Genomic DNA, 27,601 nt, shown 5'->3' with positions numbered 1-27,601 from the left:
TCGAGCTTCTTCAGTGTTGTTGGAGCTGCGCTCACCCAGGCAAGTGGAGATGGTTTGTGCACGTTAATAATAATAATCTTTATTCGTGTCACAAGTAGGCTTACATTCACTCTGCAATGAAGTTACTGTGAAATGTGGCATTCATGGTTTGTCAAGCTACGGGAAGATTGCCACGAAGGAGGTCTCCCTGAGTGTGCGTAGGCTGGTACCCTCCGGAGTTTCCCAGAAAATGAGGAGACCTCCTACAGATTCTCAGAAGGCGTGTCGGCACCGATGCTGGGTGTATGTGCGTGTGCCCTCTCCTGGCTTCATGGCTAGTGACCAGAGGATAGGTGGGCTCACAGTCTCAGGGTAAGGGGTACACCCATCATGGAGTGAGACAACAAAGAAAAGTACAGTACAAGAACAAGCCCTTCGGCCCTCCAAGCCTGTGCCGACCATGCTGCCCGTCTAAACTAAAATCTTCTGCACTTCCTGGGTCCGTATCCCTCTATGCCCATCCTATTCATGTATTTGGCAAGATGCCCCTTAAATGTCCCTATCGTCCCTGCTTCCACCACCTCCTCCGGCAGCGACTTCCTTCGTTCCTCAACCTCAACGTGGCAACTTTTTTACACAGAGGGTAGTGGGTGCCTGGAACTCACTACCGGAGGAGGTAGTGGAAGCAGGGACGATAGGGACATTTAAGGGGCATCTTGACAAATACATGAATAGGATGGGAATAGAGGGATACGGACCCAGGAAGTGTAGAAGATTGTAGTTTAGTCGGGCAGCATGGTCGGCACGGGCATGGAGGGCCGAAGGGCCTGTTCCTGTGCTGTACATTTCTTTGTTCTTTGTTCTTTGTTCCAGGCACCCACTACCCTCTATGTAAAAAACTTGCCTCGTACATCTACTCTAAACCTTGCCCCTCGCACCTTAAACCTATGCCCCCTAGTAATTGATCCCTCTACCCCGGGGAAAAGCCTCTGACTATCCACTCTGTCTATGCCCCTGATAATCTGTGCACACAGTCAGACACACACACACCAGGAGGAGCCTCTTCACTCCGAGGGCTGTGGAGTTTTGCAAGTCACCACCCCACAGGTGCACAGTCATTGGCTTTTTCGGCAGAAGGTGGATTGATAGATACTGTGAGATTGGTACCAGAAATTCGAATTGAGGGAAAGAGTCAGCTGCTTTAACGTGGAAAGGTGGAGCAGGCGTGAAGGGCTAACTGGACTGCTCCAGCCCCCACTCTGATATCAGCATGTGGTAATGAAAGATGGAGCTCTCTGAGAGGTGCCTGGTCTGGATTGTGCCACTCGATAACCTCTACCAGCATGGTCTGTGTCCTTGTCTATGTCACACTGTCTCTCCCTCTCTGTCTGTCTGTGTGGTGCATGGATGTGTACATGTGTGCATTCAGTTGTGAACATGTGAGTGTGTCTGCCTGGGAGATTGTGTTTCTGTGAGTACGTGTGAGTGCGTGTATGTGTGTCGGTGAGTGAGTATAGTGTGGGCGAGTGCGGGTAGGTGTGTCTGTGTGGGTGTGTTAAGAGTCTTTCTGAGTGCATGTGAATACGTGTGTGTGAGCATGTTTATGTGGGTGTGTACGTCTTTGTGAATGTGTGTATGAGTGTGTGTGTGTGACTTTTAATGCACGTGTGTCTGTCTGTGTGCGTATGTGTGTATGTGAGTGTGTGTGTATTGGTGTGTGTAAGTGTGGAGTGAATGTTTGGGAGTGAGTGTGTGTCTGTAAGTGTGTGTTTGTGTGAGTGAGTGCAACTGAATGTGAGTGTATGTGTGCTGGTTGTGAGTGAATGTTTGTTGAGAGTGTGTGTGCCTGTGAGAGTGAATGTTTGTTGAGAGCGTGTGTCTGAGTAAGTGTTTGTGTGTGTGAGAGTGAATGTCTGCGAGTGAGTGTGTGCGTGTCTGCTTGAGCGTGCCTGTGTGAGTGTGCTTCGGAGTGACTGTGTGGCAGTGTGTCTCTCTCTCTCTCTGTCACTTTCTCTCTGCATTTCTCTCTCTGTCTCGCACTCTCTCTCACAGAGTGGCTGTCTGCATTGCTTCCCAGAATGCTGCGAGTCATAGCAGTCTCCCCATTGACTCCAGGCCCTGCTAATGGAGCCGAGAGAGAGCGAACAAGAGTGAGGGAGCGAGAGAGAGAGAGTGTGTGTGTGTGTGGGGGTGGGGTGCTGCTGCTGGCGGTGAGTGGGGGGGGGGGGGGGGGGGGGGGGAGTCAGTGGCGGGGGATGGGCCCTTGCCAGGAAGACTCTCTCTCTCTCAGTGAGTGAGACCACTCCGAATGGGAAGCGGCCCTCTCCCGGAGCGGCCAGCCCGAACAGCCAGCCCAACTCCTCTCCGACTGTCTGGTTCTCCCCCTTCGAACGGGAGGATCAAGAGAACGAGTGAAAGAGAGAGAGAGAGAGAGAATGATTTGAGCCCTGGTCAACGGAGCAAAGCTTCCTCTCTCTGGCAGGGCTGGTGTGGAAACAGAGAGGCCAGGAACGGGTTGATGATCTGAGAGAGAAAGAGAGACCGAGAGAGAGAGAGAGACATCAGAAAACAGAGCGAGAGAGAGCGAGAGAGACGCAGGCGGAGAGAGAGGAGAACGCTGCAGATTTGTCCCTTCTGCGATAACAGGAAAACAGCAAGAGATCACCAAGGAGTCAAGATAGAGAGAGCGGTGGAGGGGGGGTGGGGGGCAGCCATAGCCCTCACTGCTATCTGCTGCATTACACCGCAGCTCTCTTGTGCATCCAGCGGAATAGAGAGAGAGACAGACACACCGACAGAGGCTGAGGGAATCTGGACGGAAGACTGTAGAAACCACCCACCCCCCCTTCAGCGGCTCACAGGACCTGGGAGAGAGGGAGATTAGACCCTCACTCGCCTCAACCCAGACATGGAGACAGAGACATTAACTGGTGAGTTAACAGGAGGAGCGGAAAAGGGGGAGGGGAGGAGAGAGAGAGAGGGAGGAGAGGGAAGGAGGGGGGAGGAGGAACAGGGGAGGGGAGAGGAGAAGAGGAGGGGAGAAGAGAGGGGAGGGGGAGGAGAAAGGATGGGGAGGAGAGGAGGGGAGGGGTGGAGGGTGAAGGGAGAAAGAGAGGAGGGGTAGTGGAGGAGTGGGGAGGGGAGCAGAGGAGAGGGATGCTCAAGCGGGAAGAGTTTAACGTGCCAGTGGGATACTGCTGTGAGTGTTTAAACCTTGCCAATTCCCATCCCCATCATTCCCCTTCTAACCAACCCTCTTTCTCTCTGTCTCTTCCTGTCTTTGCAGCTATGGCACCTATGGGACCCTCATCACCTTCCAGGAGCCCTTCCCCGCCCCTCCTGGAGACCCCCGAAATTGAGGAAGAGGAGGAGGAAGAGTTGGGAGACGTCCCCTCTATGCCAGAGATACGTGAGGGTGTGGGGGCAGGTTGTCTCCAAGGGCCCCCTGAAACTGCCCAGGAGTCACCCAGGGTTGAGGATCTAGAGGGGGAGGGGGTGGAGGAGGAGGTCACCTTTCCCGAGCCCCTGATGACCCCCAAGATCGAAGAGCGAGAAGAGGGGGGAGGTGTCTTTCTGCAGCCCCCGGGGCCCCCGAAGGTTGAGGAGGAGGGAGAGGGGGTGGGTGACCCTCCACGCACTGTTGTGACCCCCAAAACCGAGGAGGCGGAGGAGGCTCCCTCGAAGGCCCAAGGCCCCCTCGCTGAGGCTCTCCCCGGGGAGGGTGTGACAGCCGGGGGAGCGGTGCAGCCTCTGCCCGGGCCCCCCGAGAGCGGGCAGGATGCCACCCTGCCCTATCCCCCTCGCCAGTCACGGCCCAACCGCTTCCCCTGCCCCGAGTGTGGGAAGGGGTTTGCCTGCCCGTCACACCTCCAGCGCCACCTGCGCACGCACACCGGCGAGCGGCCCTTCGAGTGCTTCGCCTGCGGCAAGACCTTCGCCACCCTCAGCCACCTGGCGCTGCACCGCCCCCGGCATGCCACCCACCGGCCCTTCGAGTGCGCCGTCTGCGGCCGCTGCTACCCCAGCTACCCAGAGCTCAGTGCCCACCAGCGCTTCCACACGGGCCGGCGCCCCTTCCCCTGCCAGCTCTGTCCCAAGCGCTTCTACACCTCCAGCGAGCTGCGCGTCCACCAGCAGTGGCACACGGGCGAGAGGCCCCATGCCTGCCCCTCGTGCGGCAAGCGCTTCGGGCGCTTGGGCCACCTGCTCGAGCACCAGCGCATCCACTCCGGCGAGAAGCCCTTCCAGTGCTCGCTGTGTGCCAAGCGCTTCCACTCGTCCAGCAACCTGACCCGGCACCGGCGCTTCCACAGCGGCGAACGCCCCTTCGGGTGCCCGCAGTGCGGCAAGAGCTTCTACACCTCGGGCGACCTGCGGCGGCACCAGCAGACGCACAGCGGGGTGCGGCCGTTCCGCTGCTCCACCTGCGGGCGGGCCTTCTACCGCTCCGGCGACCTGGTCAAGCATCAGCGCACCCACACGGGCGAGAAGCCGCACGGCTGCCCCGTCTGCGAGAAGCGCTTCTACACGGGCAGCGAGCTGAAGATCCACGGGCGGTTCCACACGGGCGAGAAGCCGCACGGCTGCCCCGTCTGCGAGAAGCGCTTCTACACCTCCAGCGAGCTGCGGATCCACGGGCGCACCCACACGGGTGAGAGGCCCTTCCGCTGCTCCACCTGCCCCAAGGCCTTCTACCGCTCCAGCGACCTGGCCAAGCACCAGCGCACCCACACCGGCATCAAGCCCTTTGCCTGCCAGCTGTGCCCCAAGCGCTACTACACCTCCAGCGAGCTGGGGGTCCACGGGCGGACGCACTCGGGGGAGAAGCCCTTCCGGTGCCAGGTGTGCCCCAAGGGCTTCTATACCGCCAGCGTCCTGGCCAAGCACCGCCTGACGCACATCCCCCGCGACCCATCCGCCTCCTACCAGTGCCGGCTGTGCCCGCAGCGGTGCCCCAGTGCTGCCCGGCTGCGCGCTCATGAGCGGGCGCATGCAGGCGAGCCCGCCTTCGAGTGTGGCGTTTGCCAACGACGCTTCCACACCTCGGGAGGGCTCAGCAAGCACCGCAACGTGCACGCCCGGGCGCCGACCACCGCCCCCCAACAGATGGTCTCCGTGGCGCCTGGGCTGCTGCCCACCAGCGCCGAGGGGGGAGCCCACCTCCCTTCGCCCCCCCAGCCCATGCCCTCCCCCCGCCCGCTCTTCGAGTGCGGCATGTGCAAGCGGGGCTTCGCCTCCTGGGCGGAGCTGGTGGCTCACCAGCCCGAGCACGAGGGCGAGCGGGCGCTGGAGTGCGCCCTCTGCAAGCAGCTCTTCATGGCGCCCCCGCCGGCGGGGCCCGGGTCCGGCGGAGGGGGGCCCGGCGGAGGTGAGCAGGAGCCTCACCGCTGCCCCCTCTGCAAGGGCCGCTTGGCCTGCTTCGACATCGGGGGTTTCGGGCTGGCGCCGGCTCCCCTGAGCTTCGAGTTCTGCCTCCAGGGCGGCTGGCAGGGGCTGGAGGGGACGGCCATCGGCGAGCTGTGTGACCAAGGGGGACTCACGCACCCATCCACCTGGGCAGACAGCAGCAACACCAGTCAATAAGCTTCAGGGCCTGGTGGGAGGGCAGCAGGGGGGGGGTGGGGGGGGGGCGGAGGGGAGGGGGGTGGGCAGAAATCCCTGAGCTTCCCCACCATCCCCCTGTACCCTCTGGATCCCCGTGCCACTCAGAGAAATTCACCGCAACTGGCGACCCAGCCAGGACCTGTTTTGAGGAGGAGTGGAAATCCTCAGGAGTAAGAGACTCTGTGACTGTGAACAATGAAGGCAGCCCAGGAGTGCGTGCTTGGGCGGTGCGGGATTTACACTGTTTCACTAACCCCCCCCTCCAGCAGCACCCCGGACACCCTGCCATGGGTGTGGCGCGGAGCTCCCATCGCCCGCACCGGAAGATCCCAGGATAATGGCAGGTTGGCGGATCCGGCACATCATTCGAAAGGTTTACCAAATGTCGATTCCGTTTTCTGTTCCGATGTAAAAATAAAATGAAAATTGTGATGTAGGCACTCACGAGTCATTGGTGTGGACAAGACTTCAGGCGTGAGCAGTAGGTACGGATTGGTGAGAGGCACGGACAAGTGTGCTACTCAACCAGCACTGATAGACTGGAACACACACTCACTCGCACTCACTCACACACTCACATTCATTCACACTCACTCACACATTCATTCACATTTGCACACACACACTCACTCACTCACACACACTCACTCTCACACACTCATGCACACACACTCACACTCGCACACTGACTCTCCTTAAGTCACACACACACTCACTCATATACACAGGCACACTCACACACACACTCACCTTCTCACACACACACTGATTCACACACACTCATTCACATTTGCACACACACACTCACTCACTCACACACTCATGCACACGCACTCACACTCGCACACTGACCTTCAGTCACACACACACTCACTCATACACACGCACACTCACTCACACACACAGTCACCTCACACACACACTGATTCACACACACACACACTCATGCATACACATTCACACATACACCCTTGCACACATATGCTCACACTCATTCCCACTCGCACACACACTCGCTCACGCATACACTCACACACGTACTCACACACTCACTCCCATTCACTCACTTACGCATACACTCACTCACACACACACTCTCACACACACACATACTCACACTCACTCACAGACTCACTCACACCAACACTCACAGACACACACTCATGCATGCACTCATACACACATTCACACCCACGCACAGACAGGCTCACACTCACTCATGCACACTCACCTCATTCATAGTCACACACTCCCGCACACACTCACTCACGCATACTCACAAACACACACACACAAACATTCACTCACTCTCACACTCACACATTCTTACACTCACTCGTACTCACACACACACTCTCACACATTCACTCATAGACACACACTCACTCACATATACACTAGCACTCACACACACGCTCACAGACACACACACACACTCACACTCCTTCACACTCACACACATGCACTTACACACACTCACATTCACTCACATACACTCTGACTCACACTCACTCACAGATGCACACACTCACACACACACACACTCACACACACATATACACACACTCGCACACATACACACTATCTCACACTCACTGTCACATATCTCACATATACATTTTCACACACTTTCTCACACACCCTCTCGCACACACTTTCACTCAGTCTGACACATTCATCCTGATGCACACTCTCAGTCTCACACACGTACGCTCACAGAGCCCCACACATACACTCTCATGCACACACACTCTCACACATACACCCACTTGCCCACATCTTGCACTGACACACTCTCACGCACACACACTCACGTACGCAGTCTCTCAAATACTCTGGGCGCGATTCTCCGATGCCGTGCCGTTTGGGAGAATTGCCTGGGGCGCCACTTGGATTGGATTGGATTTGTTTATTGTCACGTGTACCGAGGTACAGTGAAAAGTATTTTTCTGCGAGCAGCTGAACAGATCATTAAATACATGGGAAGAAAAGGGAATAAAAGAAAATACATAATAGGGCAACACAAAGTACACAATGTAACTACGTAAGCACTGGCATCGGATGAAGCAGACAGGTTAATGAGGTCAGCCCATAAGAGGGTCATTTAGGAATCTGGTGACAGTGGGGAAGAAGCTGTTTTTGAGTCTGTTCGTGCGTGTTCTCAGACTTCTGTATCTCCTGCCCGATGGAAGAAGTTGGAAGAGTGAGTAAGCCGGGTGGGAGGGATCGTTGATTATGCTGCCCGCTTTCCCCAGGCAGCGGGAGGTGTAGATGGAGTCAATGGATGGGAGGCAGGTTCGTGTGATGGACTGGGCGGTGTTCACGACTCTCTGAAGTTTCTTGCGGTCCTGGGCTGAGCAGTTGCCATACCAGGCTGTGATGCAGCCCGATGGGATGCTTTCTATGGTGCATCTGTAAAAGTTGGTAAGAGTCAATGTGGACATGCCGAATTTCCTTAGTTTCCTGAGGAAGTATAGGCGCTGTTGTGCTTTCTTGGTGGTAGCGTCGACGTGGGTGGACCAGGACAGATTTTTGGAGATGTGCACCCCTCGGAATTTGAAACTGCTAACCATCTCCACCTCGGCCCCGTTGATGCTGACAGGGGTGTGTACAGTACTTTGCTTTCTGAAGTCAATGACCAGCTCTTTAGTTTTGCTGGCATTGAGGGAGAGATTGTTGTCACTGCACCACTCCACTAGGTTCTCTATCCCTCTCCTGTATTCTGACTCATCATTATTCAAGATCCGGCCCACTATGGTCGTATCATCAGCAAACTTGTAGATGGGAGTTGGAACCAAGTTTTGCCCCCCAGTCGTGCGTGTACAGGGAGTAGAGTAGGGGGCTAAGTACGCAGCCTTGCGGGGCCCCTGTGTTGAGGACTATTGTGGAGGAGGTGTTGTTGTTCATTCTTACTGATTGTGGTCTGTGGGTCAGAAAATCGAGGATCCAGTTGCAGAGTGGGGAGCCAAGTCCTAGGTTTTGGAGCTTTGATATGAGCTTGGCTGGGATTATGGTATTGAAGGCAGAGCTGTAGTCAATAAATAGGAGTCTGATGTAGGAGTCCTTGTTTTTGAGATGCTCCAGGGATGAGTGTAGGGCCAGGGAAATGGTGTCTGATGTGGACCGGTTGCAGCGGTATGCGAATTGCAGTGGATCAAGGCGTTCTGGGAGTATGGAGGTGATGCGCTTCATGATCAATCTCTCGAAGCACTTCATTATGACTGAAGTCAGGGCCACCAGACGGTAGTCATTGAGGCACGTTGCCTGGTTCTTCTTTGGTACCGGTATGATGGTGGTCTTCTTGAAGCAGGTGGGGACCTCGGAGTGGAGTAGGGACAGGTTAAAGATGTCCGCGAATACCTCTGCCAGCTGGTCCGCGCAGGCTCTGAGTGCACGACCAGGGATCCCGTCCGGGCCCGTCGCCTTCCGAGGGTTCACTTTCAGGAAGGCCAATCTGACTTCGGAAGCTGTGATGGTGGGTATGGGTGAATTATAGGCTGCTGGGGCACTCGACAGCGGATTGTTGGTTACCTGCTCGAACCGAGCATAGAATGCATCAAGTTCATCGGGGAGGGGTGCGCTGCTGCCAGAGATACTGTTCGGCTTCGCTTTGTAGCCTGTTATGTTGTTTAGTCCTTGCCACAACCGCCGAGAGTCTGTGACTCTAGCTTGGTTTGATATTCTCTCTTGGCATCTCGGATGGCCTTGCGGAGGTGGTACCTGGATTTCTTGTATAGGTCAGGGTCGTCTGCCTAGAACGCGTCAGACCTGTCCTTCAGTAGGGAGTCAATCTCGCGATTGAGCCATGGTTTCAGGTTGGGGAACATACGTACCGCTTTCTTTGGCACGCAGTCGTCCACACATTTGCTGATGAAGTCTGTGACGGTGGTGGCATACTCATTTAAGTTGGTCGCTGTGTCCTTAAATATGGACCAGTCCACTGTCTCTAAGCAGTCACGAAGAGCTCTTCTGTTTCCTCGGACCAGCACTGCACAACCTTCTTAGCTGGATTCTCCCGCTTGAGTTTCTGCTTGTATGCCGGGAGAAGGAGCACCGTCTTATGGTCTGATTTCCCAAAGTGCGGTCGGGGGATGGAACGGTAGGCGCCCTTGATTTTTGAGTAGCAGTGGTCAGGAGTGTTGTCGCCCCTGGTGGGACAGGAGATGTGCTGGTGGAATTTTGGCAGTACGCTCTTGAGGTTGTCCTTGTTGAAGTCCCCGGCCACGATGAACAAGGCCTCCGGGTGTTCTATTTCGTAGTTGTTTATTACTGTGTCTTGTTCACCCAGTGCCTTCTTCACTTCTGCCTGGGGTGGGATGTAGACCGCTGTGATAATGGCTGAAGTGAACTCACGTGGAAGATAATATGGGCGGCACTCCACGGTCAGGTATTCCAGGTCTGGGAGCAGTAGGTCGCCACGGTCGCCACATCCAGGCACCAGGAGGAGTTGATGAGGAGGCAAACCCCTTCACCCTTCGCTTTGCCTGATGATGCCGTGCGGTCCGCCCGGAGAATTGAGAAGCCTTCAGGTTGTATGGCACAGTCCGGTGAGGCGGGGGTGAGCCATGTCTCTGTGAAACAGAGCACGCAGCAGTCTCTTACTTCCCTCTGAGAGGTAAGTCTGGCATTAAGTTCATCCAGCTTGTTTTCGATTGCTTGGACGTTTGCCAGGAGTATGCTGGGGAGAGGGGTCTTGAAACCGCGTTGCTTCAGTCTAACCTGCAGACCGCCGCGTTTCCCTCGCATCCTCAGTCGGCGGCTGCAGCTGGATGATCCTGGGATCCGATGGGAGAAGTCTGACCTTGTGGAAGGTAGGTGGTTGTGTCTGGCGGGGTCCAGGACGCTGGCGGGGACCAGGGCGCTGTTTACGTATCTGGGGTCGCGTCTGGCAGGGTCCCGGGCTCTAGTTGAGGTAGAGGGTTTGCTAGGGGCGCATGTTTGCGTTCTGGATGGGTCACGGCGTTCTGCGGGCACGGGAACACCTTGCAGCGCGTTTGGGTCCTCGCGCAGGGTCTCCGCCGTTTCGGGTCATGGGCACGGGCTTCCTGAGGCAGGTTGGGCTGGGTCCTGTGGTCTGTTCCCTCCCTGGGCGCGCCTGCGGTCGGATTTTGAAGTAGGCCCGGTCGGGCCTCCACGTGGATTTTTCTTTCTCCCATCACCAGGTAGGTCGGGTTGTTGGGCGGGCCTCTCCATTTTTTCCCGCGACGCCGGTCCGACGCCCTCCCGCGATGCACCCAAGCGGCGAGATCGACACTATCTAGTTCTGCGTGGCACAGTCCGGTGAATCGCCCGAGACACCCAAAATGGCGATTCTCCGCCACCCCGCTATTCCCAGGCCCGGATGGGCCGAGCAGTCTGCCCAAAATGACGGCTTCCCGCCGACGCCATCCACACCTGGTCGCTGCCGGTGGGAACAGCGCGGGAATGCTGGGGGGGGGGGGCAGCCTGTGGGAGGGTGAGGGGGGTTCTTTCACCAGGGTAGGACTCAAAAGGGTCTGGCCCGCGTTCGGTGCCCACCGATCGGCGGGCCGGCCTCTGAAGGAGGACCTCCTTTCCTCCGCGCCTCGCAAGATCCATCCGACATCTTCTTGCGGGGCGGCCTCGGGGAGGACGGCAACCGCGCATGCGCAGGTGACAGCAGTTAGGCGTCGGATGACACGGCGCCGCTTGTATGCGGCGCCAATGCCTGGCGCGCGCTGACGACGCTGCTTTAGCGACACGCCCCCCGAGTTTCTCGCGGCCCCGATCCTAGCCCATTGTCGGGCCCTGAATCGGTCGAGGCCGGGGCCGTTTCGCGCCGTCGTGAACCTCGACCGCGTTCACGACGGCATGGGCACTTAGTCGCGGGAGCGGACAATCGCGCCCTCTGTCTCACCCATACATACTCACACACACTCATTCTCACATATACACTCTTACACACTCTCACACACACTCATACATTCGCGCACACATTTCCTCACGCAAACGCTATCACACGCATGCACTGTCACACACACTGTCTCACACATTCAATCTCACACAGTCTCACACACTGACACACACACTCTCTTTCACACACACTCACAAATATACTCTCCCAGTCTCACACATTTAATGTCACTCATTCCCATCTCACACAGCCTCAAATATAAACTCTCACACACTCTCACACACACACTCTCTGATACAGTCTCACACATTCACTCTCGCATAAACTCTTACGCAAACTCATTGTCACACACTCTCTTACACACTCTGACACTCACACACTTACACACTCACACAACACTGTCACACACACTCATACATACACACACACATGTACTCCCACACACACTCACACACATACATACCCACATTCCCACACATTCATACACACATACACACTCATGCACGCACACTCTCACATACACTATCACACACTCATAAAGACACACACTCATGCACACACTGACACACATCCTTGCACAAACTTACATACACAAACTCACATACACTTTCACACACTCTCATACACATCATCACATATGCATGCACTCATGCACATACACATACACTCTCACACGTGCACTCTTGCACACACATACAGTCTCACAAATACACTCCCACACACGCTCTCACACACACACACACACACACACACCCTCTCACACACACTCATACACATACACACTCACACAGTTGCACACATGCACTCCCACACATGCTCACTCACACACACCCTCATTCTCACTCATACACCCTCTCATATAGTCTCATTCTCATACACACACTCACACACTGTTTAGCACTGGGCTAAAATCGCTGGCTTTGAAAGCAGACCAAGGCAGGCCAGCAGCACGGTTCGATTCCCGTAACAGCCTCCCCGAACAGGCGCCGGAATGTGACGACTAGGGGCTTTTCACAGTAACTTCATTGAAGCCTACTCGTGACAATAAGCGATTTTCATTTCATTTCATTTCACATGCATTCTCACATACATAATCACACACACCCTCTCACATACACTCACACACACCCTCTAACACTCACACACAATCTGACACTCACACATCTTGCACAGACAATCTCATGCACACACACTCTCATGCGCACTCAATCTCACATATGCACTCACACACATACCATAAGACATAGGACAGAATTAGGCCACTCGGCCCATCGAGTCTGCTCCGCCATTCAATCATGGCTGATATTTTTCTCCTCCCCATTCTTCCTTCTCCCCATAACCCCCGATGACCTTATTAATCAAGAACCTATCTATCTCTGTCTTAAAGACACTCAGTGATTTGGCCTCCACAGCCTTCTGCGGTAAAGAGTTCCACAGATTCACCACCCTCTGGCTGAAGAAATTCCTCCTCGCCTCAGTTTTAAAGTCTGAGGCTGTGCCCTCGCGTTCTAGTTTTTTCTACTAGTGGAACTATCCCACACACACTCTTTCACACACGCACTCACACACACTCTCTTGGTCTCACATAGACACTCCCACACATACACACACTCTTTCACACACACACACTCTCACACATACACACTCACTCTCGGTCTCACATCGACACTCCCACACATACTCTCTCACACACTCTCAAACAGTCCCACACATGCTCTCTCACACACACCCTCTTACACACACTCTCACGCAGTCTCAGTCTCACACAGTCTCATTCTCACACAGTCTCACACGTACACTCACACACGCTCTCACGCACACCCTCACAGAGTCTCACACACACTTTCTCTCATGCACTGTCACGCACACACTAGCACACACACATACACTCTCATATATACTCTCACACATACACACACTTTCACACACACATGCACTCACACACACATACTGTCTCACACTCATACATACACAGTCCAATACAAACAATCACACATACACTCACGCACACACATTCACACTCACACACTCTCACACATTCATACATCCACACACTGATCCACACAATCACACAGACTCACGCACCCTCACACATTCACACTCACAATCTCTCTCACACTCTCAGTCTCACATACACATTCCCACACATGCTCTCTCACACACACCCTCTCACATACTCTGTCAAAACATCCTCACAGTCTTACACACACTCTGACATAAACTTTCTCACACGTACATATAGTCTCACACACACTCATACTCACACACTCTCACACACACTCCCATACACTGTCTCACACACACATACATACACACACTCATGCACACACTCATACACACCCACTCATACATGCACACACTCATGTACAACGTCACACACACATGCACTCACACACACACTCAAACATACATAGACAGACTCATGCACATACACTGTCACATGTACACTCATACACATACACTCACACACACACATATATACATGCACACTCATAGGCACTCATATGCACACTCACATGCCCATTCTTACACTCATACATGCACACACTCACGCACACACTCTCACAAATACACATTCACACACAGTTACACATACACTCTCATATGCACAGTCTCACACTCATACACAACACACTCATACATACACTCTCATACACACAATTACATACACACTCACATACATACACTCTCACACACAGACACACACACATAGACCCACACACACATTCCCTCACAAACACATTCTGTCACACATACATTCTGTCACACATACATTCTGTCACACACACTCACACAGCCTCACACATACACTCACACAGACCCTCACACAATCTCACACATAAAGTCCCACACACACTCTCTCAGACACATCCTCATTCTCACACACACAGTCTCACTCTCACACAGTCTCATTCTCTCAGTCTCACACATATACTCTCCCGCACAGAAAAACACACTCAAACATACACTCTCACACGCAGGCACACTCATACACAAAAGCTCCCACACATCACACCCTCTCTCACACACCTTCAGTCCCACACACTCTCACACAGTCTCACACATACTCCCCACACATGCTCTCACACACACACTCATTCTCACTCATATAAACTCTCATAAAGTCTCACTCACACACACTCATACACACATACAATCATACACACTCACATACACACAATCACACACTCAAGTACACTTATACAGACTCTCACACTTTCATGCACTCTCACACTCATGCATGGATACTCTTGCATGCACACTCACACAATCTTGCACACTCTGCACACATTCTGTCTTGCACATACACTGTCTTGCACACACACTATTGTGCACACACCATTGCACACACACTTGTACATGCAGTGTTGCACACATAAACGTGCACACACACACTCTCTTGCACACACAATCTTATACACATACTTTCACACATACCCAATCTTCACACACTCGAACACTGTCTCGCATATTCACTCTGTCACACACACAAACTCACTCACACACCCTCTCTCTTGCACACACACACTCTCTCTCTTGCACACCCCTCTCTTGCATGCATAACCTTCACCTTGCACACTCACACACACTCTCTTGCACACACCCTCACACACACTGTCACCCACATACTCTTGCACAAACACTCTCCCTCTTGCACACTCTCACACACACATTCTTACACTCTCACGCTCTGTCTCTCTCATACACACTCTCACACACACACTCTTACACCTTTTCTCTCACATACACGCCCACACACACTGTTCCTCACACTTTCTCACACACTCATGCATGGATACTCTTGCATTACAACACTCACACACTTTCTCACACACTGTTGCACACACAGGCTCACACACACACTCTCGCACACACATTCTGTGTCTTGCATACGCACTATCTTGAAAATGAAATGAAATGAAAATCTCTTATTGTCTCAAGTAGGGTTCAAATGAAGTTACTGTGGAAAGCCCCTAGTCGCCACATTCCGGCGCCTGTTTGGGGAGGCTGGTACGGGAATTGAACCGTGCTGCTGGTCTGCCTTGGTCTGCTTTCAAAGCCAGCTATTTAGCCCTGTGCTAAACCAGCTTGCACACAATCACAGACTCATGCACACTCTTCCTCTTGCACACCTTCTCACACACACACACACCCTCCCTCTTGCACATGCATCCTCTCACACACACCCTCTTTCTTGCACACTCGCGCACCTTCAGTCACACAGATGTTCACACTCATACAGTGGGGTGTTTTATGGATCCCGAAATAGTGGGGCACGCTGGATATTGGCTGCTTGAATTAGGCAAGATGGTGAGCATCAATCACCAGCCTATGGCCAGTTTGTACTTGTAATATATTTGCATATCATTAATATTGATACAGATTCTGATCCACACTGGGCTAAGCTCAGCGGGTACAGGTATCCCGCGTCACCTGGTGCACAATCGGCTAAATGTGGCACCTCGATTTTGCACAAGGCCATACGTGGAAAGCTTGGGGGCTTGGTACACTGAGGAGCGGAGGAGGGAAGGGGTGGGGGAGGGCAGTGTTTCGGTGCGGAGGAAAGCAGGTGGATGGGGTGGGGGGTAGTGTTTGGGTGTGGGGGAGGAGCGGAGGAGGGCAGGGCAGGTGGGGAGGGGCACTGTTTGGGTGTGGGGAGGAGAGCAGGTGGAGGGGGTGGGGGAGGGGCAGTGTTTGGGTGTGGAGGAGGGCAGGGCAGGTGGAGGGAGTGGGGGAGGGGCAGTGTTTGGGTGTGGGGAGGAGGGCAGGGCAGGTGGAAGGGGTGGGGGAGGGGCAGTGTTTAGGTGTGGGGAGGAGGGCAGGGCAGGTGGAGGGAGTGGGGGAGGGGCAGTGTTTGGGTGTGGGGAGGAGGGCAGGGCAGGTGGAGGGAGTGGGGTTGCGGAAGTGTTTGGGTGTGGGGAGGAGGGCAGGGCAGGTGGAGGGAGTGGGGAGGGGCAGTGTTTAGGTGTGGGGATGAGGGCAGGGCAGGTGGAGGGGGTGGTGGAGGGGCAGTGTTTGGGTGTGGGGAGGAGGGCAGGGCAGGTGGAGGGAGTGGGGTAGGGGCAGTGTTTGGGTGTGGGGAGGAGGGCAGGGCAGGTGGAGGGAGTGGGGTTGCGGAAGTGTTTGGGTGTGGGGAGGAGGGCAGGGCAGGTGGAGGGAGTGGGGAGGGGCAGTGTTTAGGTGTGGGGATGAGGGCAGGGCAGGTGGAGGGGGTGGTGGAGGGGCAGTGTTTGGGTGTGGGGAGGAGGGCAGGGCAGGTGGAGGGAGTGGGGAGGGGCAGTGTTTAGGTGTGGGGATGAGGGCAGGGCAGGTGGAGGGGGTGGTGGAGGGGCAGTGTTTGGGTGTGGGGAGGAGGGCAGGGCAGGTGGAGGGAGTGGGGTAGGGGCAGTGTTTGGGTGTGGGGAGGAGGGCAGGGCAGGTGGAGGGAGTGGGGAGGGGCAGTGTTTAGGTGTGGGGATGAGGGCAGGGCAGGTGGAGGGGGTGGTGGAGGGGCAGTGTTTGGGTGTGGGGAGGAGGGCAGGGCAGGTGGAGGGAGTGGGGTAGGGGCAGTGTTTGGGTGTGGGGAGGAGGGCAGGGCAGGTGAAAGGGGTGGGGGTGGGGCAGTGTTTAGGTGGGAGGTGGGCAGGGCAGGTGGCGGGGGTGGGGTAGGGGCAGTGTTTGGGTGTGGGGAGGAGGGCAGGGCAGGTGGAGGGAGTGGGGTAGGGGCAGTGTTTTGGTGTGGGGAGGAGGACAGGGCAGGTGGAGGGAATGGGGTAGGGGCAGTGTTTGGGTGTGGGGAGGAGGGCAGGGCAGGTGGAGGGAGTGGGGTAGGGGCAGTGTTTGGGTGTGGGGATGAGGGCAGGGCAGGTGGAGGGGGTGGTGGAGGGGCAGTGTTTGGGTGTGGGGAGGAGGGCAGGGCAGGTGAAAGGGGTGGGGGTGGGGCAGTGTTTAGGTGGGAGGTGGGCAGGGCAGGTGGCGGGGGTGGGGAAGGGGCAGTGTTTGGGTGTGGGGAGGAGGGCAGGGCAGGCGGAGGGAGTGGGGGAGGGGCAGTGTTTGGGTGTGGGGAGGAGGGCAGGGCAGGTGGAGGGGGTGGTGGAGGGGTAGTGTTTGGGTGTGGGGAGGAGGGCAGGTGGAGGGAGTGGGGTAGGGGCAGTGTTTGGGTGTGGGGAGGAGGACAGGGCAGGTGGAGGGAATGGGGTAGGGGCAGTGTTTGGGTGTGGGGAGGAGGGCAGGGCAGGTGGAGGGAGTGGGGTAGGGGCAGTGTTTGGGTGTGGGGAGGAGGGCAGGGCAGGTGGAGGGAGTGGGGTAGGGGCAGTGTTTGGGTGTGGGGAGGAGGGCAGGGCAGGTGGAGGGAGTGGGGAAGGGGTAGTGTTTGGGTGTGGGGAGGAGGGCAGGGCAGGTGGAGGGAGTGGGGTAGGGGCAGTGTTTGGGTGTTGGGAGGAGGCAGGGCAGGTGGAGGGAGTGGGGTAGGGGCAGTGTTTGGGTGTGGGGAGGAGGGCAGGGCAGGTGGAGGGAGTGGGGTAGGGGCAGTGTTTGGGTGTGGGGAGGAGGGCAGGGCAGGTGGAGGGAGTGGGGTAGGGGCAGTGTTTGGGTGTGGGGAGGAGGACAGGGCAGGTGGAGGGAATGGGGTAGGGGCAGTGTTTGGGTGTGGGGAGGAGGGCAGGGCAGGCGGAGGGAGTGGGGTAGGGGCAGTGTTTGGGTGTGGGGAGGAGGGCAGGTGGAGGGAGTGGGGTAGGGGCAGTGTTTGGGTGTGGGGAGGAGGGCAGGGCAGGTGGAGGGAGTGGGGTAGGGGCAGTGTTTGGGTGTGGGGAGGAGGGCAGGGTAGGTGGAACGGGTGGGGGAGGGCAGTGTTTGGGTGTGGGGAGGAGGGCAGGTGGAGGGAGTGGGGTAGGGGCACTCTTTGGGTGTGGGGAGGAGGGCAGGGCAGGTGGAGGGAGTGGGGGAGGGGCAGTGTTTGGGTGTGGGGAGGAGGGCAGGGCAGGCGGAGGGAGTGGGGTAGGGGCAGTGTTTGGGTGTGGGGAGGAGGGCAGGGCAGGCGGAGGGAGTGGGGTAGGGGCAGTGTTTGGGTGTGGGGAGGAGGGCAGGGCAGGTGGGGGGAATGGGGTAGGGGCAGTGTTCGCGTAGGCAGGGGACAAACAATGCCATTCAGGAGGATATTGAAAAGGATTCATTGAGCACGGGGATGGGCATGGGATCCTCTACAGGGATCGTAAGGGCACTCACAATTACACACTTACAATTACACACTCTCACACTTAAAATTACACACTGACATCCATAAAATTACACACATTGCATACATCCACACAATTGCACACACACATCAAGTTGCACACGCATGCACTCACAATTACACAGCTAATTACACATGCAGGGAAACGGGATCCAGAGAAATGTTCAAGGATAATAGAAGGGAGGCGAAGGAAAATGAACTAGGCCAGCCATCTTAATACTGTGGCTACAAGAACAGGTCAAAGGCCAGGAATCCTGCAGCGAGTAACTCACCTCCTGACTCCCCAAAGCCTGTCCACCATTTACAAGGCACAAGTCAGGAGTGTGATGGAATACTCTCCACTTGCCTGGGTGAGTGCAGCTCCAACAACACTCAGGAAGCTCAACACCATCCAGGACAAAGCAGCCCCGCTTGATTGCTCCCCCTCCCACAAACATTCACTCCCTCCACCACCGACGCACAGGAGCAGCCGTGTGTACAATCTACAAGAACTCACTGCAGGAACTCACCAAGGTTCCTTAGTCAGCACCTTCCAAACCCACGACCACTACCATCTAGAAGGAGAAGAGCAGCAGATGCCTGGAAACACCAGCATCTGGAAGCTCCCCAGCCTGTCACTCACCACCCTGACTTGGAAATATATTGCCGTTCCTTCACTGGCAAAATCCTGGGACTCCCTCCCTAACAGCATGGTGGCTGTACCTACACCACAGGACCTGCAGATCACAACCACCTTCTGAGGGGAGAATTAGGATTTGCCGTAGCTGCAGACCTAGCCAGCAAAGCCCACATCCCAGGAATGAATTGTTTAAAAATAGGTGGCGTCTCACACAAGCTGTCACATCAAAGTGTGTATAAAGAAGGTGACCAATGCCCCATTTAATCATGCCGTTGGTCTGACTGCACCACCGATGAAGCCAGCCAGGTGGCAAGGTTAGATGCACTCGGTATTGTCACTGGATATTCGAGATTCATGGTGTCATCGACTGCATTCGTGGGGGCTATAAAAGCTCCCTCGGAAGAGCCAGCCCCATTTTGTAAATGCTAAGGGGTTTTAGCCCTTGAACCACAGCAGGGGGATTGTGTAGGTCTGTGCTCATTTCCCAGGGAGCTGTCAAGACGCATACATCTTGCGTGGTTCCCGGCTCACGGATCTTTTTGACCAGCTTAATAAATGGATCCTCGGTGGCCAACGCTATCCCCTGCACGAACAACTGATGGCGCCAGTGAGGCGGAGAAGTGCTCCAATTTATCCAGACGTGGCAGTGGTAATTCCACTGGTCGGGTAAGTAGAAGAGGAACATGGTTTCAAATCCAATGCTTTTAAATTCAATTAATGAAAATTTGGAATGCAAAGGTAGTAGTGATTGTTGCTGATTGTAGTAAAACCCCATCTGGTTCACTCACGCCCGTTAGAGAAGGAAATCTGCCATCCTTACATGGTCTACACGTGACTCCAGACCCACAGCAATGTGGTTGATTTGACTCTTCACTGCCACTCTGATATGTTCCATTTAAGGACAATTTTGAATGGGCAACAAATGCTGGAGGCCCACACCCCACGAAAGAATAAAAGAGAAGAGCGGGAAATGATTGTTTCGGCTGAGCCACTGTTGCTATATTTATTCGCTATAAATATGGCAGTCAATAAGGTTGACTTATTTGTCTAGATATTGATATTGTATTGCTTTCAGAGTCGCCAGGTATCATAGAATTTACAGTGCAGAAGGAGGCCACACGGCCCAGCGAGTCTGCACCGGCTCTTGGAAAGAGCACCCTACCCAAGGTCAACACCTCCACCCTATCCCCGTAACCAAGTAACCCCTCCCAACACTAAGGGCAATTTTGGACACTAAGGGCAATTTATCCTGGCCAATCCACCTAACCTGCACATCTTTGGACTGTGGGAGGAAACCGGAGCACCCGGAGGAAACCCACGCACACACGGGGAGGACGTGCAGACTCCGCACAGACAGTGACCCAAGCCAGAGTCGAACCTGGGACCCTGGAGCTGTGAAGCCATTGTGCTATCCACAATGCTACCGTGCTGCCAGTCGCCAGGTATCAAATGATACCACCACAAGGTTCAACCGGATATCGATCAAAGACCCAACAACCAGTTAGTTAGTTCAAGTTCAATAATACTTTATTTACACACAAGATTAGCTTATACATGCAACATAAACATTACGAGCTAAACTACACCTAACAACTATGACAACCTGTACTTAACTTCAGGCACCCGGCTTAGGTCAGAGGAACAGTGGCCGCTGTCCGAATCTGGATCTACTGGGTCTGGAGAAGTAACTGTTCTGCTGGGCTCACCGTCTGGTAGCGGGCGTTGAACTTGGACTTGCTTCTGGTGGTGCTACGATTGGAGATGGACGTTGCCGGAGCGTCAGGTCCGAAAGAGATTGAACACATTGCAGTGTCTGTCTTTATCCTTGGGGGGTTTTGTGCCCTTTTGGGCGGTCCTTAGGTTTGAACCCAATTAATTGGGCAGTTCTCGATCACTACCTTCGATTGGAGCCAATAAAGGGGCGGGTGCCTTGATGGCTGGGTGTGTCCTAAGCAGTCATTGACCCTGTTGTTGCTGCTTCCTGAGTACAGGGAGTGGCGCCAAAATATCTGGGATTGTATCGGTTACTCAAGTATCAGTCTTTTGTCTTACGGAGATGGGCCATCAAAATACTAATCGGCTGGGGGTTTCGATGCTGTCTGGATTCAACCTGGCATGGCCGGGTGAATGGAGCCAGCAAGTTGCACACACATACACTCACAATTACACATCTAATTGCATGTTCACACACAGACACACATATGGTAACATACAGACACAGACACATGCACACAAACATACACAAACACTCATAGAATCCCTAAAGCGCAGAATGAGGCCATTCAGCTCACTGAGTCTGCACCGACAATCTGAAAGAGCACTAGCACCCTAACCAGATTCCCACCCCACCCCTGCAACCGCGTAACCTCACCTAACCCAAACTCCCTGGATGCTAAGGGGCAATTTACCACTGCCAATCCACCTAACCTGCACATCTTTGGACCGTGGGAGGAAACCGGAGCACCCGGAGGAAACCCACGCACACACGGGGAGAAAGTGCAAACCCCACATGGACAGTGACCCAAGGTCAGAATGGGTGGCATGGTGGCACAGTGGTTAGCACTGTGGCTTCACAGAGCCAGGGTCCCAGGTTCGATTCCCCGCTGGGTCACTGTCTGTGCGGAGTCTGCACATCCTCCCCGTGTGTGCGTGGGTTTCCTCCGGATGCTCCGGTTTCCTCCCACAGTCCAAAGGTGTGCGGGTTAGGTGGATTGGTGATGATAAATTGCCCTTAGTGTCCAAAATGGCCCTTAGTGTTGGGTGGGGCGACTGGGAAACGGGGATAGGGTGGAGGTGTGGGTTTGGGTAGGGCGCTCTTTCCAGGGGCCGGTGCAGACACGATGGGCCAAATGGCCTCCTTCTGCACTGTAAATTCTATGATTCTATGAACCTGGCGTTGTCAGATAGCAGTGCTAACCACTGTGCCACAGTGTTGACATTCACACACAAACATTCACAAACACACTCACACGTACATATATACTCACAAACTCACACATAATGACACACACAATCACTCACACTCATAGTGACACACACACGCTTACGCGCACCCTTTCGCGCACACATTCACAAACAGGGCCGGATTCTCTGAATCTGAGTCTGTGCGGAGGGTCCGTGGTGTTTTCATGCTGCGACCAGCGAAGGGCTAGCAGCCGTGGCAGGTAAAGCATCCGGCCTCCATGAAATAAACAGCCGGAGAGGGGCTGGGTCCCTGACCGCGCATGCGCACAGCGACAACCTGCAGCGGTCACGCCGTACAACATGGTGCCAGCCATACGCGGACCCGACCTGCCAGCTAGTGCTGCCTGGACACCCCCATCGCCACCACCCCCCCACCCGTACCCCAGCCCTCCCGGATGTCCCCCCCGGCCAGCGGCGTGGCTCCCCCCCCCTCACCGTGGCAGCGCTGGACACAGTCTGCAGCCGCCATGCCGGGTCCCCGCATGGCTGGGACCACACTTCTCCCGCGCCGTCGTGAACTCGGCTATTCGGGGGCAGAGCATCGGGGGAGGGCCTTCAGGTGACGTCCTGAGGCCGTCCCAATGGCACACGGCGCGATGGCGCAGTTTCGGTGGAGGCGCCGCTTGCAAAACCTGCGTAAAACAGGTGCCGCCGTAAAGAGGGATTCTCTTCCCGATCGGCGGTTACGGAATAGGCGTCGGTAAACGGAGAATTTTTCCCACAAACTCACCATCTGACGTACACACACAATGTCACAGAATCACACCCACACAGTGACATGCAGACACACACATCCTTACAAACATGCACATACACTCAATTCATCCTCACACACTCTTACACTCATACATATACACGTGTGCATACACACACTCACTCACACACAGTGACATATAGACACAAACCCAAACACACAGGCAGATATGCACACACCATCACACCTACTCACTCACACATCCATACTCGCACACTCTCAAACACACACATTCACAAACACACACATTCACAAACCCATACTGATCAACTCACACACTTAGGCCACACTTGGAGTATAGTGTTCAATTCTGGTCGCCACACTACCAGAAGGATGTGGAGGCTTTAGAGAGGGTGCAGAAGAGATTTACCAGAATGTTGCCTGGTATGGAGGGCAATAGCTATGAGGAGCGGTTGAATAAACTTGGTTTGTTCTCACTGGAACGACGGAGGTTGAGGGACGACCTGATAGAGGTCTACAAAATTATGAGGGGCATAGACAGAGTGGATAGTCAGAGGCTTTTCCCCAGGGTAGAGGGGTCAATTACTAGGGGGCATAGGTTTAAGGTGCGAGGGGCAAGGTTTAGAGATGTAAGAGGCAAGTTTTTTACACAGAGGGTAGTGGGTGCCTGGAACTCGCTGCCGGAGGAGGTGGTGGAAGCAGGGACGATAGGGACATTTAAGGGGCATCTTGACATATACATGAATAGGATGGGAATAGAAGGATACGGACCCAGGAAGTGTAGAAGATTTTAGTTTAGACGGGCAGCATGGTCAGCACGGGCTTGGAGGGCCGAAGGGCCTGTTCCTGTGCTGTACATTTCTTTGTTCTTTGTTGTACGTACACACACTCACAAACATGTACACTCACGGACCCACACTCACAAACATGTACACTCATGGACACACACTCACACACATGTACACTCACAGACACACACTCACAAACATGTACACTCACGGACCCACACTCACAAACATGTACACTCATGGACACACACTCACACACATGTACACTCACAGACACACACTCACAAACATGTACACTCACAGACACACACTCACAAGCATGTACACTCACAGACACACACTCACAAACATGTACACGCACAGACACACACTCACAAACATGTACACTCACAGACACACACTCACAAACATGTACAGTCACAGACACACACTCACAAACATGTACACTCACAGACACACACTCACAAGCATGTACACTCACAGACACACACTCACAAACATGTACACTCACAGACACACACTCACAAACATGTACACTCACAGACACACACTCACAAACATGTACACTCACAGACAGACACTCACAAGCACTCACACACAAACACGCACACACAGAAACATAGGATATAGGAGCAGAAGGAGGCCATTCGGCCCTTCGAGCCTGCTCCGCCATTCATTATAACCGGGCTGATTATTCAACTCAATAGCCTAATGCTGCCTTCCCCCCGTATCCCTTGATTCCTTCGCCCGAAGTGCTGTATCGAACTGCTTCTGGAAAACATACAATGTTTGGCCTGAACTACTTCCTGTGGTAACGGATTCCACAGGCCGACCACACTCTGGGTGAAGAAATGTCTCCTCATCTCCGTCCGAAATGGTCGACCCTGTATCCTCAGACTGTGACCCCTGGTTCAGGGCACACCCACCATCGGGAACATCCTTCCTGCATCGACCCTGTCCAGTCCTGTTAGAATTTTATAAGTTTCTATGAGATCCCCCCCCTCATTATTCTGAACTCCAGCGAATGCCATCCTAATCGACTCAATCTCTCCTCATACGTTAGTCCCAGGAATCACTCACAAACATACGCTCATACACACGTTCACACAGAGTGACACACATGCTCTCAAACACACAAATGCACACACTCACACACGTAGGCACTGACAATCAACAGTAAGAAGTGTTACAACACCAGGTTAAAGTCCAACAGGTTTGTTTCGATGTCACTAGCTTTCGGATCGCTGCTCCTTCCTCAGGTGAATGAAGAGGTCTGTTCCAGAAACATATATATAGACAAATTCCAGAGGGGCTTCCACCCTAAACACATTAAAGAAGCCATCCCTTATGGACAAGCCCTTCGTATGCACAGGATCTGCTCAGACGAGGAGGAACGTAACAGACATCTACAGACGCTGAAAGATGCCCTAGTACAAACGGGATATGGCACTCGACTCATCGATCGACAGTTCCAACGCGCCACAGCAAAAAACTGCACCGACTTCCTCAGAAGACAAACACGGGACACAACCGACGGAGCACTCTTCGTCGTCCAGTACTTCCCTGGAGCGGAGAAACGAAGACATCGTCACAGCCTTCAACACGTCATCGATGAAGGTGAACATCTTGCCAAGGTCATCCCCACATCCCCACTACTTGCCTTCAAACAACTGCGCAACCTCAAACAAACCATTGTTTGCAGCAAACTACCCAGTCTTCAGAACAGCGACCACAACACCACATAACCCTGCCATGGCAATCTCTGCAAGACGTGCCAGATCATCGACATGGATACCACCATTCACATGAGAACACCACCCACCAGGTACGCGGTACATACTCGTGCGACTTGGCCAACGTTGTCGACCTCATACGCTGCAGGAAAGGGTGTCCCGAAGCGTGGTACATTGGCGAGACCATGCAGACGCTGCGACAACGAATGAAGGGACATCGCGCAACAATCACCAGGCAGGAATGTTCCCTTCCAGTCGGGGAACACTTCAGTAGTCAAGGGAATTCAGCCTCTGATTTCCGGGTAAGCATTCTCCAAGGCTGCCTTCAGGACGCGCAATAACGCAGAATCGCTGAGCAGAAACTGATAGCCAAGTTCCGCACACATGAGTACAGCCTCAACCGGGACCTGGGATTCATTTTTTTTTTTTTAATTCAAAGAAATATACTTTATTCATAAAATTTATCATAAACATTACAGAGCATTTCAAATTGTCTTGACTGTACATTTCCGTCAGAGCTACACATTGCCTTGACTTTCTTCCATTCAATTTTGATATTATTATACACATATCACTCTTTACATTACAATTCCTTCTTAAATATTTACATTGTCATGTTTGTTTTATACATTGGAGTGTTGGTGGCCCAGACCGAGGAGGGTTTACACTGTTACCCGCCCCTCGGTGTACATTTGCTGGAAAGACCTTACACAGTGGTCTTTCCCCATTGCGCCTTGGCGGCAGCTGCCCCAAGCTTGAGTGCGTCCCTCAGCACGTAGTCCTGGACCTTGGAATGTGCCAGTCTGCAACACTCGGTCGAGGACAATTCTTTGCACTGGAAGATCAGCAAGTTTCGGGCAGACCAAAGAGCGTCTTTCATCGAGTTGATGACCTTCCAGCAGCAGTTGATATTTGTCTCGGTGTGTGTCCCTGGAAACAGTCCGTAGAGCACAGAGTCCTGTGTCACAGATCTGTTCGGGCTAAACCTTGACAAATACCACTGCATCTCTCTCCAGACCTTCTTTGCAAAGGCACATTCCACAAGGAGGTGTGTGACGGTCTCATTTCCCCCACAGCCACTCTGAGGGCAGCGTGCATTGGCGCAGAGCCTTCGGGTGTGCATGAAGAATCTGACAGGGAGGGTCCTTCTCACCACCAGCCAAGCTAGGTCTTGGTGCTTGTTTGAAAGTTCTGGTGATGAGGCGTTCTGCCAGATGACTCTGGCAGTCTGCTCAGGGAACCATCCAACGTCCTCCACGGTCTCCTTTTCCCTGAGGGCCTCGAGGACATTACGTGCTGACCACTGCTTCATTGCCTTGTGGTCAAAGGTGTTTTTCTTCAAAAACGTTTCCACGGAGGACAGGTGGTACGGTACGGTCCAACTACTTGGAGCGTTCCGCGGCAATGAGGCCAGGCCCATCCTTCGTAACACCGGGGACAGGTAGAACTTCAGTATGTAGTGACACTTGGTGTTTGCATACTGGGGGCCCACGCACGGCTTGATGCAGCTGGACACAAAGGTGACCAACAGGATGAGGGAGGCGTTGGGTACGTTCCGCCCTCCCTTCTCCAGAGGTTTGTACATGGTGTCCCTTCGGACACGGTCCATCTTGGATCTCCAGATGAATTTGAAGATGGCTCGGGTGACTGCTGCGGCGTAGGGTCGGGTTATGGGCCTGGGATTCATGTCCCAATATTCATCCCCCACCATCTGGCCTGGGCTTGCGAATTCTTACCAACTGTCCTGGCTTGAGACAATTCACACCTCTTTAACCTGGGGTTACCCCTCTCTCTGGATCTGTAAAGACTTAATTACCTGCAAATGCTCGCATTCAAAGCATTGTCTTGCATCTTTGAATTTGTCTATATATATGTTTCTGGAACATACTGTCATGATATCCATATTAACATATCATGGTGCAATCACACACACACTGATGGACAGGTAGACGGACCAATCAACACACACGCAACATCACAGCCAATCACCAGTGAGAACACACGCACTATAAAACAGGGAACACCACAATTCCCGCTCATTCCACCAGGAGATAGCTCAGAGCACAGAGCTCACAGCGTGCCACTCAGACATACACCATGTGCTGAGTGCCTCT

General features: G+C 54.1%; 1 protein-coding gene across 1 annotated transcript; it reads left to right on the top strand.

The window, feature by feature from the left end:
* Nucleotides 1–2,227: 2,227 nt before the first annotated feature.
* Nucleotides 2,228–6,023, top strand: LOC140410320 (uncharacterized). The gene is made up of 2 exons (XM_072498314.1): nt 2,228–2,909; nt 3,266–6,023. Exons 1-2 carry the CDS (start codon nt 2,888–2,890, stop codon nt 5,560–5,562), a joined length of 2,319 nt encoding a protein of 772 aa, XP_072354415.1. The 5' UTR covers nt 2,228–2,887; the 3' UTR covers nt 5,563–6,023.
* Nucleotides 6,024–27,601: the final 21,578 nt, after the last annotated feature.

This window comes from Scyliorhinus torazame, chromosome 4, assembly GCF_047496885.1.
Source record: "Scyliorhinus torazame isolate Kashiwa2021f chromosome 4, sScyTor2.1, whole genome shotgun sequence".
In the NCBI taxonomy this organism is placed as follows: domain Eukaryota; kingdom Metazoa; phylum Chordata; class Chondrichthyes; order Carcharhiniformes; family Scyliorhinidae; genus Scyliorhinus; species Scyliorhinus torazame.
This window is presented reverse-complemented; position numbering and strand designations above follow the sequence as displayed.

Bases quoted from the DNA above. Each gene is read 5' to 3' on its own strand.
- LOC140410320 (XM_072498314.1), top strand. From the start codon at position 2,888: ATGGAGACAGAGACATTAACTG. The intron at 2,910-3,265 runs GTGAGTTAACAG...CTGTCTTTGCAG, and splicing joins GGAGACAGAGACATTAACTG to CTATGGCACCTATGGGACCC.